This window comes from Arvicanthis niloticus, chromosome 22, assembly GCF_011762505.2.
Source record: "Arvicanthis niloticus isolate mArvNil1 chromosome 22, mArvNil1.pat.X, whole genome shotgun sequence".
Classification (NCBI taxonomy): domain Eukaryota; kingdom Metazoa; phylum Chordata; class Mammalia; order Rodentia; family Muridae; genus Arvicanthis; species Arvicanthis niloticus.
The window spans coordinates 10,597,947-10,620,389 of NC_133429.1; the positions used below are offsets into that span (position 1 = coordinate 10,597,947).

The window sequence follows — 22,443 nt, forward strand, 5'->3', positions numbered from 1 at the left end:
CGAGTGCTGGGATTAAAGATGCACTACCATGTAGAGCATACAGTCCTTTTTAAAACTCTCCACCTAGATTGCAGCGAGCTGCCTGTGTTGTGTCAGGACTTTGACCTATTTAACTAATCTCCTCAAACAGCTTGTACAGCCATCTGCAGAAACACAGTGTGGGCCTTTGATCCTCAGAAAGAAGTGGCTACTCTACTTCCAGCATCAAGGTTGGATTTCAGACAGGAAAAAAAGGGCAAGGCTCCAAATGGTCCTTTGCCAGAAAAATGGAAGCTTTCTAGGAAGTTCTAGACGGTAGACTTCCACTTGCACGCCTCCCTTAGCTGCAGGACCTGCAGAGGCAGTGCATCTACAGACGTTGCTGTCCAGGTAAGATAGTAATAGCATTTCTACCAGAAGAAATAAAGTAGGGAGGGATTAAATCATGAGGCCACAAGCAAAGCACCAGTTCTCACATTTCTACAAAGTTACAAATAAGTTACTGCTATAATTCTTTTCCTATTTCATACCTTAGGGTTTCTTTATTCAAGGTCAATAATAAAACTGGTACAAGCCCTATGGAAAACAGTATGGCTATTCCTCAAAAAATTAAAAAATACAGAGGATTGGCAAGATGACTTAGTGGGTAAAGGAGCCTGCTGCTACGGTTAAGGGCAGGATTTGATCCCTAGAACCCACATGGTGGGAGGAGAGAACTGACTCCCATAAGTTACTTGATAATGTCACATGTTTATTATAAGATGCATGAGCATCGGGTTTGGTGACTATATGGGATGGATCCCCAGGTGGAGCAGTCTCTGGATGGACTTTTCTTCAGTCCCTGCTCCACACTTTATCTCCATATTTTCTCCTGTGGGTATTCTAAGAAGCACTGAAGTACCCACACTTTGGTCTTCCTTCTTCTTGGACTTCATATGGTCTGTGAATTAAATCATGGGTATTCTGAATTTTGGGACTAATATCCACTTATCAGTGAGTGTCTGTTCTTTTGTGACTCAGTTATCTCACTCAGGGTGATATTTTCAAGTTCCATCCATTTGCCTGGGGATCCATCCCATATACAGTCACCAAACCTGGACAGTATTGTGGATGCTGGGAAGTGCTTGTTGGGAGCCTGATACGGCTGTCTCCTGAGAGGCTCTGCCAGAGCCTGACATATACAGAGGCAGATGCTTGTAGCCAACCACTGGACTGAGTGTGGGTTTCCTGATGGAGGAGTTGGAGAATGGACTGAAGGAGCTGAGGAGGTTTGCAGCCCCATGCGGGGAGCAACAGTGTCAAACGGCCAGACCCCCTGGAGCTCCTGGGGACATGGAGGAACCACATGGAGGGACCCATGGCTCTTGCCCCATATGTGGCAGAGGATGGCCTTGGTGGACATCAGTGGGAGGAGTGGTCCTTGGGCCTGAGGGTGTTCAATGCCCCAGCATAGGGGAATGGCAGGCCGGGAAGGAAGACAGGAGTGAGTGAGTGGGTGAGTGAGTGGGTGGATGGGTGGGGGAGCACCCTCATAGAGGCAGGGGGAGAGGGGATGGGATGGGGGTTTCTGAAGGGGAGACTGGAAAGGGGAAAACATTTGAAATGTAAATAAAGAAAATATCCAATAAAAAATCCCCCAAAAATTAAAAAAATAAAATAAGATGCGTGAGCATGCAAATACACACACACAGACACTCACACTCACACTCACACACACACAAGACACACACATACACAGAGACACAGATACACATAGAGACAGACACGCATACCCATACACACACAGAGACACAGACACACACACACTAAATAAAAGTTAAAAAAATAAAAACAAAATTACAGTATGGTCCAGCAACCCCCATTTCTTTTCTTTTCTTTCTTTCTTTCTTTCTTTTTTTTTTTTTGGTTTTGGTTTTGGTTTTTCAAGACAGGGTTTTTCTGTGTAGCCCTGGCTGTCCTGAAACTCCCTCTGTAGACCAGGCTGGCCTCGAACTCAGAAATCCACCTGCCTCTGCCTCCCAAGTGCTGGGATTAAAAGCGTGCACTACCACTGCCTGGCTAACCCCCATTTCTTGGTACACATCCAAAAGAAGTGAAAACGATATGTGGATGAAATGCCTGTTTTGTTTTGGTTCTGGTTATGAACCGAGTGCCTCACATTTATCAGGCAAGCTGTCTTCCATTTAGCCCAGATCATGCACAGAGACCTGCGCTCCTATCCTCATGAAGACTGCTCACAGTAACCCAGCTATGGAAATAATCTAAGTGTCCAGTAGTGGATGACTGGACACAGAAATCATGGCACATTTGTATAATGGACTGTCACTCAGCCAGAAAAAGAAGACCCTGACATTTGGAACAATATGGATGAACCTTAACAATTTGTTAAGTGAAATAAGCCAGACAAAGAAAGACAAATACGATAAGCGCTTAAATAAAGAATCTAAAAATGTTGACCTTAAAGAAACTGAGATGGGACCAGGAGGGTAGGGACAATGGGTAGATATCTGTCAAAAGGTACAAACTTACAGCTGTAAGATGGTCATACACACAGGGGTAGTGAGCAGGACGTAAAGTGAATACATTAAAGAAAAAAAGACAACCTTACATGTATGCTGATGTGTTCATTTGACTTGGAATCATTACAGTTTGTGTGTGTGTGTGTGTGTGTGTGTATCATGTCACGATGATATATAGCTTGACTAGATTAAATTTTTATCAATTAACTATTAAATATAAAGCTAGTATTAAATTAATTAAGAATCGTTTTTAAATTTCTACTTAAATATTATTTGAAAGCACCAGCAATACTCATCTCTATTTATTGGGCCTTTTCTTTGTATTTTACATGCATGATAAAGTTTCATTTTGTTTTGTTTTTTTTGAGACAGGGTTTCTCTGTGTAGCCCTGGCTACCCTGGAATTCAATCTGTAGACCAGGCTGGCCTCTATCTCAGAAATTGATCTGCCTCTCTGCCTCCTGAGTGCTGGAGTTAAAGGTTTGTACCACCACAGCCCAAGAGAGACTTTTTTTTAAAAAGCCCTTACTTTATCTGACCAGACCAGATCATTATGCCTCAGAACCCAGCCAGCACCACCTGGCGTGCGGGACACATTTTCACCCTCGGTCCTGTTAGGCCTCTTCTAGAAGAACTGCTAATCAATGGGGAGACTGAAAACCTGCAATAGTTAATAAGCCTAACAACTGAGTTCCAAAGTACCCTGCACTACTGCGGTGTCACTGATGGCCAGCGTATCTTTCTCTTCTTATTACGTCATGAGGAGGAATCCACCAGACAAGATGGAAATGCTGGCTGGTCATAGATAAGAAACCTCTTGTGTCCTCAAAGTATGGCAGGAGTAGAAGAGAACGGGACTGGGCGTCGTACATTAGGGATCAGAGGAAAGGGTCCAAAAATAATGACCAGAGAGATTTCAGTTAATTTGAGAAGTAAGTAGGTCCTGTGAAAACAGTTACTATTTCAGTCTTGAAACTCACTTTTGGGTGCCTATCATCCATGTATTCAATAGCAGAATGATTCATTGCCAGATATTCTCCTGGGTAGATAAGAGGTACAGAGGAGGTGATCTTGGGAATGAACCTGACTGAGCAGGCATCAGCTTAAGGTGCTGTCTGTGGTGCTGCCTTGGGATGTGTCTGAGGGACGGCCCTACCACATCAGATGCCCTTGTGAGTGGGTGATGCGGTTCCCAGAAGGCAAGGTTATCAAATGAAAATCCCAGGCATGCGATCCCTCCCTCTGGGTCAATACAAGCTATGATAACTTCGCTGAGTGCTCAGCGCTAAGCTGGACCTTTCTATCACTCCTCATCTCCACACAGGCTTAAGGGATATTACAGAGGGGAAAGCTGGAGGAATTTAAAATGTGAAGAATTGGTACTGTGGTTAAGAGCACTTCCTGCTCTTTCAGAGGACCCAAATTTGGCTGGAGTCCGAAAGCTGGAGCAAAATTTAGTTTCCCTAACACATTGTGAGAACAAAATGAAGTAGAAGGTAGGAAATTATTAAAGTTTAAATGATTGAAAGGTATAAAGAATACTTCCCGTCCCCAACGCCAACCTCGGGAATATTGATGTCCAGTCCTATAACCACTAGCCATGTGGCTTAGCCATGTGGCTTACAATTTAAATTTTACTTAGACTTGATTAGTGCAGCCAGATAACAGAATCTTGAAATTTTACTAAATTTTCATCAATTAGAATAGAAAAATTAATACTACAGCCAGTTGTTAGAAGTATCTTAAGTATATTTAATACAACCAGGAATATGGGACTTTACTTGGGGATTGAACTTGTTAGCTGAAATAATATTTTGTGTGCACTGGGTAGAATAAAATACATCATTTTTTATACTTTTATTAATGTGGATGATGCTTCTTTTAAAAAACAGTTTGTTTGTTTGTTTGAGGGAAGGTCTCTAGTAGCCCATGATGGCCTTGAACTCCTGACCCCCACTGCCTCTATCTCCAAAGATATTGCCACCCTACCCTGGCAGTTATTGAGGGGGTCTTGGAACTTTAAAGTTACAGTGTGATTTGCATTATATTTATAAAAGAAGGGACCAGTCTCGATGGAGATGCCCAGTGAGGAGCTCCTTATGAAAACCAGAGAGGGCCACTGTGGAATATGTTCCATGAGCCTGGGCAAAGCTCTGGTACCATTCCAGTACCATTTCTGAGGATCAACTGCAAAACCACAGAACGGCAGAATGGCGACCAAGTCTGCCCCCTGCCTTATGCCTCTCCTCTTCCAACAGGAATGCACCCCACCTGGAAACTTCCGTCTTTATCACAGCCTCAGTAGAAGATTATGGTTTAATTTGCCAGAGCAACATTTCAGTATACAGGAGGTCTCAAGGATTCTCAGCAAGAACCTAACTGAAATTTGAAATTTACATTAGACATGTCACGGTATAAATTCACTTTCCAAACATTTGCTATTCCCAGGGTTTGCATCTTTTACTCCAGAACAGCCCTGTTTTGGAGAGAGTTTTGCATGCAGTCTACAAGAGAAAGCTGAGAGAGGAAGTCTGCCCCAGCCAGCCAATCTGCCCTGCCTTAGCGAAGAGCACATCTGGAAGTGTTTTCAGGAGAAGCCTCTGTCTGCACAAGGTTTGGATTCCCAGCTGCTGAAGGAGTGGAAGAAACCCGAGCCATTCAGTCAACGCGAGCAAGCAGAGGTGGGTGTGGACGGCTGAGGCACACTCTCTTGGAAACAGCTTATTGGCAGTGAGGCTCGTTAGCCCTTTGGGATTTCCAATGGGATTTGGGAAGCAGCTGAAGCAACAGGAAGCTTAGCCGTCCTGTGAGGCCAGCCTCAGTTTGAACGCTCAGCTCTGCAGCAGTTCTGGACCAAGTTGCCCAAAGCCTACCCTCACATCCATCAGGTAAATAGAGCAATTACAAGCAAGATACTCTTAACATTTTGCCTCTTCTGTCTACAGCACTTGTTTATTTTGCTGTGAACTCAAAGAAGTAAATCAGAGGTGGCAGACGGTCCCCCTCACAGCCTCAGCCTCCAGAAGCTCCCGAGTTTGTAATGTAACATCGTAAAGAACCTTTCTATCACAGCAAACCCAAGACGCTCAGTGTACAAGCTTTTCACATCTTGCTATTTTTGCAGAGTAGAGGTTAGCTCCGTTTTCCCATCTCTGCCCTAGTAGTGATTTGTTTGTTTGTCTGTCTGTCTGTTTGTTTGTTTGCATTGGATTTTAAGCTTGGAGACCGGGAGTTAAACATGACAGAATTCAGTGTTCGCATTTAATGTGAGTCTGTTTCTGAGCCAAAATGACATAACTAAGTTATGATTCATCTTTTTGGAATCTGTCCTGAGAGACTCTTCTGGGGCCTCCATACCCAGTAAGAGAGCTGGCAGTTATAGAATTCTGTGGTTTTGTTGTGATACAGGAGTTACAATGTTCAACTTAGCATCCAAAGACTATCTTATGTTCTTGTTAGCAGTGCATGCAGGATGTTTGGCCCATGCAGCCTGCTGGCCAATGGGATGTTTTTGCCTTTTTTTTTTCTTCTTGAAATGTTTTGGTATTGCACTTGTGTGCAATATCCTTTTGGTATTACATAATGAAATTCTAGCCCTCCCCCGATACAGCCAACAACAGAGCTGTGCAGTAATGAAAGTGTGGGTTGTGTGCCACCTGGGAAGACTTTCATAAGCCTGATTCTGGTCATATCATATCCATGTGTCTACATTTCCTTATCTGAAAAATGGAAATAAAGTGATACAATGTAACATGTGACACACAGATACAAAGTAAATGTGACACACAGAGCCTGCTTCCAGGCTGATAATGAAGGTCACAGAAGTGACACATGCTGCACTGATGCATTCTTCCTCTGACATTCTGATGTTTCAAGTGTTTCTCATCTCCCAACATGTCTTTTCCCCGGGACCCTGCTTTCTTCATCTCTCCACAAAAATACCTACCTCCTCCAGCTCTCTTCTCTCTCCTCTCTCCTCTCTCCTCTCTCCTCTCTCCTCTCTCCTCTCTCCTCTCTCCTCTCTCCTCTCTCCTCTCTCCTCTCTCCTCTCTCCTCTCTCCTCTCTCCTCTCTCCTCTCTCCTCTTCTCTCTCTCTCTCTCTCTCTCTCTCTCTCTCTCTCTCTCTCTGTCATCTTTGCTCTTCATCCCCCTTTCTGAAAGGCATGTTCATTAGGCCACTGTTTCATTCCTCATTACCAAGAAACATCATTTTCTTATTGCTTTGTTGATGTCAGAGTTTTTCAAAGAATGTTCAGGAGGACATAGCCCATGGGAGAAGGAGCTCCATGCACCTTTGGACAGGGCAAAAGGTAGAAAAACACTTGAAAGGTCCCGAGAAATGTCTCAGCAAAGATTGCCACTTAAGGACATTTAAGGACATTTAGCACATGGTGGTCCCCAAACTTGAGCCATTTTATCACATACATGAACATGGGCCATATAGTCTCTAATATTTAAATCATTCAACAACAGCTCGAGGGCACCTTTGCCTTTTTCCCCTCTTACCTTTGGAGACCAGGTCTTTCTCAGCTCCCACCTGCACCCATGGCAGATCTGATTAAATCAGTCATTATCTCTAGTCTTCTAAAATAAGAACCTGATGGTAGCTTTAAATTTCCCCTTAAGTTAGCAATCCTGAAATCCTCTATCAACTGATTGGCATTGACCTGTAAAATAAATCTTTGGGGCTCTGAATTTTGAGGTATTTTCCTTCCCACTTTTGTCTTTTCTTCCAAGACGGAGTTAATCTACCCTTGGCCACTGCCTTGTCTGAAAGAACTCTTCTCAGGTCTTCACAGGACCTGCTAAGGTACCTGTCCATGCACCATCCTCAGAGCTGGGGGCCTTAAATATACACCATGTTTCTCAGGTCTAGCTCAGCCCTCTGTGTTCTGCCTTATCTCCTGTCAAGGCCTGAGGCCCTCTGCCTTCTTTCTTCTCTGGAAGCTGCCACTGTTCAGTACTTTGCCTTGGGAGTTCCTCATTCCATCACTGACTTTTAGTACCTCCCATCACTACCTCCTGCTGCTCTGAAGACAGGATGACAAGCTTTTTTACAGTGGACAATTATTGACTGTTATCACAAGGAAAGCATGGCTGGGAGCAGGAACAGTGACGGGTTACTTAGAGTTTTCATTGTTGTGAAGAGACACCATGACCAAGGCAACTCTTATAAAAGACAGCATTTAATTGGGGTTGGATTATTGGTTCTAAGGTTCAGTTCATTATCATTGTGGCAGGAAGCATGGCAGCATCTAGGCAGACATGGGGCTGGAGGAGTTAAGAGTTCTACATTTTGTTCTGAAAGCAAACAGAAAATTGGTTTCCTGGCAGCTATGGGGAGGGTCTCAAAGCCCACTGACACAGTGACACACTTCCTCCAACAAGGCCACACCTCCTAATAGTGCTACTTTCTGGGCCAAGCATATTCAAACCACCACACCAGGGACGTCTAGTTATGCAGTAGCCAGCAGAGATAACTCCTGAGGAGATGAAGAACTGCTGGACTTAGTATCAGATTTGGGGTGGTCGAGGGACTCTGAGGTTGGAGTTTGTCTGGCAAGAAACCCAGGGTGCTCATGTGAGATCTCCTGGGAGACGCTGTCAGCATTCTGGCTCTTCCTGAGAAACCTGGAATGGCAGGGATGGTTTTGAGCAGAGCAGAGCACCCAGCACAATAGTCTGAGTCACAGCTTCCCAGGCTCACCACAACTGCTTGGCTGTAAACTTGCTAAAGGGAGATAAGGCAGTGTCATACAGTCAAAAGATAGTGTCTTTTGATAGTGTGCAAGGTGGAGGCCCTGGAGGTGGCGATAATTCCGGGTCTGTTCTGAAAGCCGAACCAAGAGGATGTGTGTCAGTGTTTGTGTGGATACAGAGATAGACATCCAGTCTGCTCTTTTGTTGGGACAATTAGAGAAACAAGGCTGTGAATAACTGGTTTGGGAAAGACTGTGGGAGATGTGTGCTGTGGGGAAATACCAGGAGCTCAGACTGGGACATGTGGTTGCCTTTGGGCAGCGATGCCAAGTGTCCAGTGGGATTTAGGAGTATGAAGACCATCTGGGAGATCTGAGCTGGGGGCAGAGATGTGGGTGAAGCTGTCATGTAAATAGTGTTTGAAACTGTGAATGTTTAAAACTCGGTAGTTCCTCAGGAGGAAGGTAAGAGAGAAGAAAGGACACCAAAGACCACCATGCTTGTGTTGGGGTTCAGGAGGTAGGAACTAAAGATACGGAGACAGTGGAAGAGACTGGACGTGTGCATACTGAAGGTGGGGGGAGTGAGGGAGCTAGACAGTGTGCGGGGAGTGTGTGATGGAGACGATAGGGCTCATGGATCGTCTTTTATCATCCAGGAACCTTGATAACCCAGTCTCCTCATAGACTGTGCTTGGTCTCACTTCTCATGCCATTGAGAAAAAACACCCAATAAAAAGCACATCAAGGAAGAAGGGGTTATTTTGGTTAATGGGGCACACGACCAAGACAGGGAAGGCAAAAGCAGCGGGGTGGGAATGGGCCTGTTAGGGAGCCCAGAGCGATGAATCGATGCTCCACCTTCTTTCTCCTTTTCATCCTGTAGGGACCCTGGCCTGTAAGACAGTGCCACTCCCAGAGTGAGTGTTTCTGCCTCAGTGAAGCTTCTCGGGGAAACACCCTCACGGACACAGAGGTGTGCCTCCTAGATGGTTTCCAGATCCTGTCAAGCTGACAAGATTAACTACCACAAGGGCTGTTGGGATGGCTCAGTGGTTACAGCATATGTTGCTCTTGTAGTTACCGTTCTTCTGCTGTGATAAAACGCAAGGCAACGTGTTGAAGAAAGAGTTTATTTGGGCCTGTGGTCCAGAGGATTTAAGTGTCCACAATGGCAGCAAGCATCAGGTATGACAGCAGGAACACAAGTAGAGAGCTCTTATCTTGAGCCACAAGCACAAAGCAGAAAGATGACACTGGGAATGCCATAAGGCTTTGGAACTTGAAAGCCTGCCCCCAGTAACATAGTTTCCCCAACAAGGCCATAGCTCCTAAACCAACCAAACAACTCCATTAACTGGGGACCAAGTGTTCAGATACCCAAGAATATAGGCAGCACCTCACTCAAACCACCACACAGAAGACATGTGAGATTCCCAGCACTCACTAAAGGCTCTGACCTTGATGGGCACTGGCACTTGTGTTCACAAGTATACACATGCACAGACTTAAAAATAATAAAATGTTTTTTAAAAATCCATAGTCTTAGACCTTGGATTTTCTATGGATCCAAGTCTCTGCCTACTACTTCGTATGGTTGGTTTTTTTAAAAAAAAAATCTTTTGAAGTAGATTTATTTTATGTATATGAGTGCTTTATCTGCATGTACACCTGCATGCCAGAATCAGGCATCAGACTCATTACAGATGGTTGTGAGCCACCATGTGGTTGCTGGGAACTGAACTCAGGACCTCAGGAGGAGCAGTCATTGCTCTTAACCGCTGAGCCTTATTTTTGGTTTATAGCCCTGGCTGTCCTGGAATAGCTCTGTAAAACAGGCTGGCCTCGGACTCACACAAATTAGCTTGCTTCTGCCTCTTGAGTGCTTGAACTAAAGGTGTGCACCACCATGCTTGATGGATTTACTTTTAGATTGTGTATATGAGTGTTTTGCCTACATATATATGTAGCGTACATGTATATATATGTGTATACACACACACACACACACACACACACACACACACACACACACACACACACATATATATATATATGCAGTGCCGATGGGGCCAGAAGAGGGCACTAGATCACCTGGACCTGCCCTGTAGGTGCTGGCAGCTGAGGTTTCCTGGAAGAGAAGTGTCTCTAACCACTGAACATGCCTGCCTATAGAGGTTAGAGGGCAACTCTGTGACGTTGGTTCTCTCCTTTCACCTTCACATCTGTTATTTTTATCTCAAGCAGGTGAGCAGTGAGACTTTTTGACTGACAGTGATACTCTCCTCATTAGGTATCGTTGGTACCTTTGTGGAGAATTAATTGACTTTGTGTATAAGTTTATTGTTGACGTCTCTGCTGTGTGCCACCTCTCTGCATCTGTTTCTATGTTAGTGTCACACTGTTTGGAATATAATTTGACTTTAGGAAGTGTGACACATAGTTCTTGTTCAGGAATGGCTACACAGGGCACTGGTACCTCTGTGTGAATTTTAGGATAAGTTTTTCTGTTCCTTTGAAAACATCACTGGGATGAATCTGCAGATCCCTTTTGGCTGGTACTTATGGACATCCTGACAGGATTGAGTCTTTTGATCTCAGTTAATTTCATTGAAGGATGATTCATATAAAGTTCTAGAATCTTAACTCTAATAGAGTTGTCTTCTTTACTTGTCACGGAAGGGCTCTTGGAGTGATTTCCTTAGGATCTGCCAGTGCCTTATATTAATGAGGTGTCTGCTGTTGCCACATAATCCTTATAGACTGTTCTGTGGTTTAAAAAGTGATTCTGTGATGCTTTTGCTTTTTTTTCATAAAGTAGATAAGATACTACTTTATGAAAGTGTTGCAGAAGACTGTAGTGAGGACTTATTCAGGGACGCAGGTAATCCTGAGTGCCTGTCACAATTGCTGGTCTCCACCTCTTCATAACATCCTATTCCTTCACCCTACATATATGTATGTGTCTCCTGTGTTCAAGGATATATTTCTATGTAACCATATAGTTTATCCGCTGAGGAAATGTAACATCAATGCAATTGTATTTCCTTACCTTTTCCAATAAGAAACTTTATCACTGGTGTTAAATATGCAATCAAGAGCCGTCCATTTAATCTCATTGTCAGGTCTCTAGAGATGTGCCAATACTTTTAAAAGATTTATTTTTACTGAATTACATGGCTGTGGGGTTGGATGGGTGGGAGATGATGTGCACGAGAGTGCAGGAGGCTGGAGGCTTTGGATGCTGTGGGCCAGAGTTACAGGCATGAGCTGCCCAACATGGGAACTGGGGACCAAACTCTGATTCAGTCCATTCTTAATCACCGGGTGGGCTCTACAGCCCCAAGGTTTTTTTTAACCTCTTCTTGATCTTTCTCCACTCACTCCTCACTTATAAACCCCAAGGGAGTAGTGAGACCTTCTGATTCCCTCCCCTGTCTATGCCAGAATGTTGTCAGGACAAATCTTGTGCAGGTCTAATCCAGCTAGTCACAGCTGCTGTGGCTTCAAGTATGTAAAGGTTCTGAGCTGCCTGGAAGACAGGGTTCTGTGATATTCCACTCCTTCCTGTGGCTTTTCCTGTGGTTCTTCCCACCCTGCTCTTCCATGATGTCCCCTGAGCTCGGAGTGGGTTATATAAATGTCCCATATGGCCGAGTTCTCAGCAATCCCCTGTTCCCGCAGTTACTCACTGCAAAACAAGCCTCTCCGATGGAAGCTGACAGCACACCAGTCAATAGGCAGAAACGTAAGTATTTAGAAGGCAGTTTGACAAGCACACTGTGCTCACTGAACAGCAGTCAGCCATTTAGTTTTCTTTTAAGACAGCCACATATTCAAAGAGGCCAAGAAAATTCAAAATGAAGCACAATTCGGACTTGACCGTGCCCTGCTCTTGACAGAATACATGAAATGCTGTCTGTTGGAGGGATATCCTGCTGCCCCTCACATCCTGGGACACAGAGTTTCCATTTTTTCTGCTGCTGCTGAGTTTGTTCACTTTGTTATGAGGGGGTTTTCCATCCCAATTCTTAAGAAATCCCCCTTGTGATTAATAACTAATCTTAGGAAGCTATTTCGAGACTTGGAATTTCTTGTTTCCCAACAACCTCTCACTAAATTGTCGAGGTTTATTTTTTCCCCTGAATTGGTTATTAAGCATGGAGGTTTCAAAGTGATGTTGTAGGCACTGTGCAGGTAAAGGATCTCAACTTTCCTAGGGCAGTGGTCTTATGTATGATGGAGCCAGGATTTGAACCTTGGCTCATCTGGCTGCAAGACTCCCTTCTAACCTAGCAGCATGCCAGGCACATGGGAGAATGAGCTCTATTTTGGTCCTATGACTGGAGAATTTCTATTGTATTTGCCACTGGGATTTTGAGGCCCGTGAAGCCATGTTATCAGAGAGGAGATGAAATTGTCAGGCGAGGAGGGTATCATTTGAACATGCCCCATTCCCCCCAGTGCTTCAAACCGAACCTTACACATGCCAGGCAAGCAGTCTGTTACAGAAGCACTTTTCACCTGCTTTCTATAAAGCAGACTCCATGTGGGAATGCTCTGCTTCACAAGGAGATGCCTCGTGGCGTGGGGCTTCCTACACTCCATCTGCTTCAGGACCATTCTGCCTCCTCAGCTCATTGTTGGGCCTTGCTATTCCACATGCCGGTGCTCATTCCCTGAAGCTGCTTGGTTCACCTTATGGAGATCTCAGAGTTCGCAGCCTGATAAGGAAAGACGAGCCCCTTTTGCAGCTGAGCCAGCACTCCATAGCTAACTAGTTGGGTCTCATGGTCACAATGACCTGGCTCACCTTACCTGAGCACAGTGAGACGTCATCGTAGTAAACCCCAAGACCCAGAGCCAAACTCACCGGCCCCGGGTAAGATCAAATTGGCCCCTAGAGAGAATTTCAGAGCCTTGGGGTTAGTGTATGTTCAAAGCTCCAATGGCCAATACCTGTTCTATCACTGACCAGTTGTGTGACTTTGACCTTTGGTAGGAGGCTGAAGACCAAATAGAATAAGAAACCTCAGAATCCAGAAGCAGAAACTCCATGGGGAGAATTCCAAAGGCAGGATGTGGTATGTCCTGGGGCCTCTTGGCCACATTTCTTCACTTAAAGAATGGAGAGTTGTGTCTCCACTTGAAAAAGAATTGTAAGAATTGAAACAAGCCATGGACCCAAATGACTCCCAGCCCCCACCACAGACACACACACACACACACACACACACACACACACACACACACACACACACACACCATATTGGCAACAGCAAAGAATCTGCAAGCAATTGACCCTAGCCAAGCATAGTGGCATGCATCTTTAATCCCAGTGCTCGGGAGGCAGAGGCAGCTGGATCTCTGTGAGTTCAGGGCCAGTCTGGTCTACATAGTGGGTTCCAGGGCAGCCAGAGTTTTACTGTAAAAGCATATCTCAGAAAAAGGAAAAAGAAAAGAAAAAAAGAGAGAAACTGAACCTTGTTCAAGCAGTTCCAGGGCAAGGGGGAGATGTGTTGGCTTAAGTTGAGGCGCCCAGGGAGGAAACTTTCTTCAGGAACTCTGGACTCAGTTTCTCCTAAGGTACCACATGGCTTCCTTCAACAAAAGGAGGAACCATGTGCCCTGAGGCCATTCTGAGATGACATTTCCCCCAAAAGTTAGATAAATTGGCATCACTTAGAGTTGTAAATGGATAAAAAAAAAAAAAAAAAAAAGACCTGAAATTTTTCTCAGAAAAACCCTACACAATGTGCTGTTTCAGCAAGGAAGGGTGAGGCAGGGCCACCCAGGTGCATGCTGAGCTCCCGGGTATGCAGGAGAGGCCAGGGAAATGAAAGGGATAGTGTGGTGGGATATTTATAGTGAATTAAAGACTTGCCTCAAATCCCTGGGGATGAGAGTTGCCTGGATCACTGCCAATCAGTTCTCACTGCATTCTAGTTCAGACGCCCAGGTGTACGTCACACCTCCTCTGGAGTCTCGGCTGCCGGTTTCTGAAGCTTATTATTTGTTGTCCGCAGCCTCCAGTCAAACGTCAAGGTCAGAAGTTCTTCTTGAGGATTATACATTAGATAGTGTTAAGGCCCAGGCTGTTACCTGTCTAGTCTACCGTTCTGTGTTGTTCCCGAGGAAACTTTCTCCTGTCCTGTTACTGCTGATACTAGGATGTTCTGTGCTTTGCTGTTCTTGAAAACTGATCACAATAGAAGTCAGTAGAACTGCTTTGCAGTTAGCCACAATAAGCTTGGACCCGAACCAACTGCCTGGCAGCACTTCCTGCACCTGAACTTTTATGGTTTTTGCTTTTATAAGCTGCCCCTGGGATGGACCCCAACATAAGAGAGACACCTGCACCAATATAAGAAGCTGTTGGGAAAAAGACTTCCATTTTAAAAAGGGGTTGAATAAAGTTTAAGTTCCCAAGACCTCCCTGGGAATTAACATCCTATGTTACATGGCAGAAAAAGACATGTACGTGGTAACTGACACCCCGGTTGACAAGTTAAGACATGAATTTTTAGCAAAGCAAGTCCCCTGCCACAGTTGAATACTCCAACCAATGGGAGCAGAATACTTGCACAAAAAAGACATGTTCCTAAGGATATCTCCTTATCCCTAAATCCTGATTGATGGAATAAGTTGACACAGATGTTTGTGGATCTCTGGCTTAAAAGCCCTATAGGATCTTAATTCAGCCCCAGTTCAGGTCCTGAGTCTGGAAAGCAGCCCTGAGTGTCACTTTGGGGTGAGGTTCCAAATCCCACACCAAGTTGAGTGTCTCTGCCTCCTGCCTGTGGATCAGGATAGAAAGCTCAAAGTTACATCTCCAACCATGTCTGCCTGGATGCTGCCATGCTTCCCACCATGATGATAATGGACTGAACCTCTGAAACCGTAAACAAACCCCCAATTAAATGCTCTCTTTTATAAGAGTTTCCTTGGTCATGGTGCTTCATCAACACAGCAGTAACCCTAATTGAACTATTGTCGAATTTAGTGTGTAAAAAAAATTGTGCAAGGATGCAATGAGGTGATGGGACTTGAATTAGGGGACATGTTTAACTGAAACTTTTTTATGGTGATTCAGCCCTTTCTTGTCCTCTTGACCTTGGTACATCCGAGGACATTTCGAGGCGATTATGGAAGGGTCTGTGTGTGTGGTAGGTGAGCACAGGTTGCACCAGGAGGCCTAAAGAGGATATTGGGTATCTTGTTCTATCACTACCCATGTTATTCCTTTGAGATAAGGTCTCCCATTGAATGGCTAGACTGGCTGGCCAGCAAGCCCTGGGGACCCTCCTGTGTGTACATGCCGACACTGTGGGAGGTACCGGTGCACATGTATCACACCCAGCTATTCATGTGATGCCAAGCCATCACCCCAGCCCCATTATTGGGACTTTATTTGATGATACACTTTACTTTTTAGCAGTCATAGCTGTCTGAATCTGTGGTCATTGTTATGCAAAGTGTAGAAGAATCCCAAAGCTCTGTGGATTCTCTTGCTTTCTGAGAGGACACATTTCATCCTTGAAAAACATTAAATTAAAAACTCATTATGCTGGAGAGATGGCTCAGTGGTTAAGAGCACTGACTGCTCTTCCCGAGGTTCTGAGTTCAATTTCCAGCAACCATATGGTGGCTCACAACCATCTGTAATGGGATCTGATGCCCCCTTCTGGTGTGTCTGAGGACAGTGATAATGAACTCATATAAAAAGTAAATAAATAAATCTTTAAAAAAATTCAACTTCATAGGAAAAACAAACGTTTTTCTCTTTATTTCTTTTGTTCTTTCTTTCTCTCTTTCTTTTTTTCTTTCTCTCTTTTGTTCTATTTCTCTTTTCTTTTTCTTTTTTCTTTTTCTTTTTTTCAAGACAAGGTTTCACTGCACATAGCATTGGCTGTCCTGGAACTTGCTCTGTAGACCAGGCTGGCCTCAGAACTCAGAGATCCACCTGCCTCTGCTTCCCAAGTGCTGGGATTAAAGGTGTGTGCTACCACCACTCAGTGGGAAGAACAGACATTTTAACAAATAACCCTAGAAAAACCAACTCTCCATCTGATTAAAACAAAACAAACACAAACAAACAACAAAACAGAATTTAACTTATTCATTATGCTATCTTTTCAAATGAACTTAAAATATAAATGTTAAATTATAGAATTCTCAGAGAACTCACAAAGAAAAATTCACCTCGACTTTGGGTTAGGCCAAACAGTCTTAGATATAGCATTCCAGCATAATTCACACACACACAAAAAGGAGGTTCCAGTGGCCCACCCAGCATGGCTGGAAGACCCTCCACATGCATGGGCTGACCAACGTGGCTGCCATCCTGGCCTAGATCCAGTGATTCAAGTCGGTCCACCCCATCTGTAAGCTGCTGCAGCAGATGGAGGAGCAGATGCTGCAGAACCAGATCCAGGAACAAGGCATCAACATGGAGGATGAAAACTTGAAACATGGCTGTGATTGCAGCTGACACCCACCTCTGCAGAGCAGCTCCCAGGAACCTGAGAGATTCATGGAGACTGGGAAGGGTGGGGGTGGGGGGATGAGGCAGAGGAGTCTGCAAAGCCTGCCATGCCCCCCCCCGCCCCCGGAAAAACTAGAGAAGGGCGGGCCTGTGGGAAGATGCTTTTTAAAAGTGAACTCATGAAACTAGAAGGAAAGATGGCAGAACAGGGCAGGAGGAGGGAGTCAGAGATGGAGAAACTACAAAGACTGTTGTGTTCCTTGCTGTAGCCAGGAACCGAGCAGAAGTCCATGGCCCGTGCTGCCACTGGCTCTAAAGGGCAAAGAGGCTTCTTTTGCAGTAGTCTGATGGACTGCAGACTCACAGTTGAGAAGGAGAGACATAGAAGGCTTCTATGACAAGCTCTCCTCTCACACCCCGTCATCACCCAAAGAAGAGTCTAGATAGGACTCTGTTTGAAGAGAACTAAACATTGTAACAGGAATGCTGACGTGTAGCTCTTCACAGTGGGCTTCCGGTGGAAGGAATCGATTCTCTTTAAGGGGCTGGGAGTTTGACCATGCTCCAGTGAGTATGTGGGCAACAAAAATTGGACTTGATTTTTTTTTCTTTCTTTTGCTTTGGGGGTGGTCATAAGGGTCAGGGTGAACCTGGGAGGACTGGGAAGTGAATGAGATTGGGGTGCATTACATGACATTTTCAAAATAATCAATTAAAACATTAAGCTAAAAATAAAAGTAACGAGTTGGGTCTGATCACACTTTGGATGGAGATGGGTGAAGACGTAGCTCAGCTTGTAGAATAGCTGTCTAGTGTTCAAGAGGCCCCAGGTTCTATCTCTAGCACCAAATGAAACCAGGCATAATAAAGCATGCCTGTAATCCTGGCAGTAGGAGGTGAGAAGAGCAGAGTTCAAGGCTAGCCTGAGCTACATGAGATCATGTCTCCAGAAAAACAACCAGGTTGGATGTGGTGATACACATGTGTGATGTCAATATTCTGCAGGCTAATGCAAAAGGACTGCAAGTTGGAGGCCAGCCTTGGCTACAAAGCAAGATACTGAATAGCAAAACTCAGCCAGAGTGTGAAAAGAAGCTACACACTGAAGAACAGTATTTGCAAATCACATATCCGACAAAGGACTTGTCTCCAGAATGTATACGTGACTTTGAAAATTAAAAAAACAAGGCAATAATGCTTCAAAAATAGTGAAAAGATTTAAACAGAAACTTCTCTGTATATGAATGTGGCAAAAAATAAATTAAAAGACCACAGCAACTCTTACCTTGCCAGTGGCAATGCAAAACGGAAGTGTTCCCACTCGGGAGACACATTGGCGGAGGAGGCCTCCCTTCATTGGCAGGGCTCCCCCTTCTCTGAGCTTGATCCAGGAGTTCACAAGCCCACACACATCTCTACCTGTAGAATGTCAAGTTGGCTTGGTTAAGATTCCAGGTTCAGCTTCCTTCCTTTGGATAAGAACCCACTCAGCTAGCACCTGAGACCCCTGAGATGCTTCCCAATGCTAGTGACATGTTCTGGTACCTAAGTCTTCAGCCTTCAACCTTTGTCCATCCTGGATGTTTCTACACCCCATCCCCCAAAACTATATAAGCCTTGGCTCACCCCAAGTAAAGCTGATCTGCCTCTCTCCCTGCAGCTGGTTCCCCTGTGTCTTCTTCACTGAATGTATTCACGAGGCTTCCAAACCCCTTGTCCGTCGTCTCTGCTCCCTTTGCCCACCTGTGCCAATGATCCCCAATGACAGGTGGTCTCCTAGAAAGTGAAGCATATAGCCACCAAATGATTCAGCCATGAGACTTCTGAATGTTTTACCCTCATGCTCCCACAAAAACCTATAGCCACGTGTTTACAGAAGCACTATCCACAACCATAAAACCCTGGAAATAACACTAAATCCTCCTATAAACAAGAGAGTGTTTTCCTCCAGGGGATCTCCTAACAACTGAAAAAGGGTTGCTTCCCACCACTACATGCTTGCACTCTCTGTGAGAATCTGAAGGGAAAGCAACATGCTTGAAAGAGTGTTGGCCCATTGGGGATGACCTTGGGTTTCCACTCTCTTACCATCTCTTTCCTTGGGAGTGTTTATATTTTAATTTTAATTTAGTGTCTGTGTCTCTGTGTGTGTGTCTGTATGTGTGTGTGCAGGCGCGCGCATGTGCAGGCGCACGCACAGGTGCATACACCCATATGCACTCATGTAGACATCAGAGGAGGGCTTCCGGTGGCTTCCATCATTCACTGCCTCAAGAGTGGGTCCCTCACTGAACCACAAGCCTGGCATTCCAAATGGGCTGGCTAGCCAGTGAGCTCCACCTGTCTCTGCCTCCCAACAAGAGGATTTCAGACACATAGCCAGGTATGTCGGTGCTGAGAATGTGAACTCATAGCCTCACGCATGCGCAGGAAGCACTCAACGAACCATCTCCCCAGCACCCTGGGGAATCTTCGAGACTGCTCTTTGGAGGCTTTAATGTGGTCAAAGACTGATGGCCATCGTTAAATGCCAGCACCACCGGATCTGTCCTCTATGTCACTCTCCAACCCCTCCAGTCCCCTTGTGCACACTGACCTTGCTGTTCCCAGAACACTGGGAGTTCTTTCAGCCTCAGGGCCTTTGCCCTTTTGGTTCCCTTTGCCTGGTGTGCTCTTGTTTTGACTCCTGCCCGTAAATTGCATTTTCTTCAGGGTGGCTGTGGGTACGCTGACTGGAGAAGGCTGAGAGTTCTTCCAGGGGGAAGTTAGGCACGGCTGCTGTGACTCCACGGTTCCTCACCGCGTGGCCCCAATGACACGAGAAAGTCCTTGGGTTTTTACAGGCTTTAATGTTAAGGCGGATGATGGATGGATCTGGATGCACCCCCTGAAACCCAGGGCAGACCTGAGTTAAATAGGGAGAGAGAAAGGGGGAGGGGCTGAGGAAGAATGCTTAATTGACTCCACCCTCTGACCTTCAGGCATCTCATTAGTATGTAAATCTCTCTAGGGCCTGAGACCTGTTCCTTGGGACTGATGACCATAGACCTTTCTGTGGGAAGGGCTGTGGAGGGTTGAAGCTAAATGAAAAGAACCAGAGCCTGGGAGCAGAGCCGAATGGTCCTGGGTTCCAAGCTCATGCTCGACCAAGCACCCAGCTGCTTCTCTCAGCCCACTGCCCCACAGGTGGCCTCTGGAGCTTCCTTCCTGTTGCAGTCCTGCTCCTGTTAATCTTCACCCTGTCACCTCTGCTCTTCCGTTCTCAGCATGTACTTAACTCTAATCGTTTTTTTTTTTTTTTTTTTTTTTTTTTTTTTTTTTTTTCAGCAATGTATTAACGTCTGATTTCTTCACTTGTGTGAAGGCTCTGTGAGGATGGAGACCAGGGCCATCTTGCTCAACAGTATCCCCAGCACATCTCACACTTGGCATTTTTAGTGATGAATGAATGATCAAATTAGGTGTGAAGTTTGCACGCTCAAGGATGGTCTGTTTCCACCAGGAAATCCAGACAATGGAAATACTCCCTTAGTAAAGAAGACAAGCATGGGGCATGTGGTATAGATCAAAGAGACTTCCTTAAATGACATTTTTGTATAGTCCCATTTTCTCTACTAGCCAAGAAAGATAATGGGGCTCCTTTTGGAAAGGGATTCAAACAAACAAACAAACAAACAAACAAATTAAAGAGAAATGATCATCTGTTTGGATTCATTTGTGCAGCCAGAATAATCACTCTTGAAGTAGGCAGTACATGTGTGATTAACAGCAGTGGAAAGACCTGCTTTCTGTGGGTGGTATCATTCCCTAGGCTGCTCTCTGTGGGTGGTACCATTCCCTAGGCTAGGCTCTTGGGCTATATAGACAAGGAGAGCTGCATAAGTATTCCCCACTCTCTTCTTCTGATTGTGGGTGTGATGTGATCGTCTGCTTCAAGTTCTTGCTGCCTTGACTTCCTTGCTGTGATGGGCTATACCCTAGAACTGTGAGACAAAGTAAATCCTTTCTCTCTTACGTCACTTTGTCAGTGTAGGGTATTCCTTTATAGCAACAAGAAACTAAGACAACATTCAAGAAATATTTATTTTCTTACCAAAATTCTAGGTCCAGAACAGCAATGGATGATACACACTTTACAAAATACCAGATTTCCAGAGGAGATGCAGTTCTTTTAATACTTAATGTCTTTGGCTTTGATTTTTTTTTAAAGTGGCATTTTACTTTTCAATCACAGGTCCTTATTACCCAGGTGGAAACACATGGCTCTTCTACGCAAAGGTAAGAACTGAACTTATGAACATAACTATGAGAAAAGCTGTTTTGGAGGAGTGTTTTGATGATACATGCTCTGTGTATATGTGTGTGTGTGTCTGAGTGTGTATGTATGTATATGTGTATGTGTGTTTGTGTATTTGTGTATATGTGTCTGTATATATGTGAATGTAAGAGTGTATATGTCTGTATGTGTGTGTGTTTGTATTTGTGTGTATGTTTGTGAATGTCTATATGTGTATATGTATATATGTGTGAATGTGTGTGAAAGTGTGTATGTACATGTGTATGCATGTATGTGTATGAATGTATATATGTGTGTATGTGTGTGAATGTATATGTGTGTGTACGTGTGTATGTGTGTGAGTGTGTATGTATGTGTATATGTATGTGTATGTATATATGTGACTGTATGGATGTGTGTATATGTGTGTGAATGTTTATGTGTGTATGTGTGTATATGTGTGAGTGTGTATCTATGTGCGTATGTATGTATGTGTGTGTATGTATGTATGCGTGGGTGTGTATGTGTGTGTGTGTATGTATGCATGCATGTATGTATGTGTGTGTGTGTATATGTGTGTGTGTGTATGTATGTGTGGGTGTGTATGTGTGTGAGTGTGTATGTATGTGAGTGCTTTTCATAGATCATTTCCCAAGTGATCATTCATCACTTGAGGATGATTCCTGTGTGATTTTGCTGAGATTTTGTTTAGAAATGGACTTACCATTTTGGTACTAAATCCATTTCATAAATTTCTGTGGATCATATTTTTTAATAAAACCTGTGATTACAGTCATTTCCTCACTCCAGATAAGTATTTGCATGCATGCCTAAGCATTTGTCAAGGTCTATTTAATTTATTTATTTATTTATTCATTGGATTTGGTTTTTCGAGCCAGGGTTTCTCTGTGTAGCTCTGGCTGTCCTGGAATTTGCTCTGTAGACCAGGCTAGGCTGGCCTTGAACTAAGATCTGCCTGCCTCTGCCTCCTGAGTGCTGGGATTAAAGGTATGCACCACACCACCTAACCTGTAAGTTTCTATTCTTGTTCATAAAGGGTCAAGTCAAACCTTCATGCCTTTTAAACACTATGATCTCTCCTGATTTCAGACCAGGACATTATTGATTTAGAGAAAACCATGGTAACCTGATGCTGTTACTGCCACTCTTAAAGCGCCCTGATTTAAATAAAATGAAAACAACCAATTAAATTTGAACTTTGTATACATGGGGGATTATTTTTAGTGTATGTTCTAAATAGTGTACAGAACACACTTAATCTGAGAAATTTTTTTTCCTGGCAACTTTTTGTCAGTGGTAATAGCCACAGTTGGAAGAATCAGGCATTAGACCACCTCTCCAAACACGGTGGTAGGTAGATAGTTATCAGCTCTCCTGAGGCCTATAGAATGTTTTACTTCTTCCTGGTCTGTAGCTATTTATGCCTGAATCTTCCCAAAGAGGGCAGGAGGGAGAGCTGGGAAC

The 22,443-nt window shown here is 44.4% G+C and overlaps 1 protein-coding gene across 3 annotated transcripts in view; it reads left to right on the plus strand.

Moving 5' to 3' along the window:
• The window catches only part of Glt8d2 (glycosyltransferase 8 domain containing 2), a 44,301-nt gene that overhangs the window by 4,018 nt on the left and 17,840 nt on the right, over positions 1-22,443 (plus strand). Inside the window, exons 2-4 of one of the 3 annotated variants that reach the window (XM_076919864.1) lie at positions 131-369; positions 4,947-5,179; positions 20,917-20,960. In XM_076919864.1, coding sequence (XP_076775979.1) covers positions 20,942-20,960 — 19 coding nt within the window. In that variant the 5' untranslated portion in view covers positions 131-369; positions 4,947-5,179; positions 20,917-20,941. The other 2 variants (XM_076919865.1, XM_076919863.1) reach the window with 2 other exon arrangements.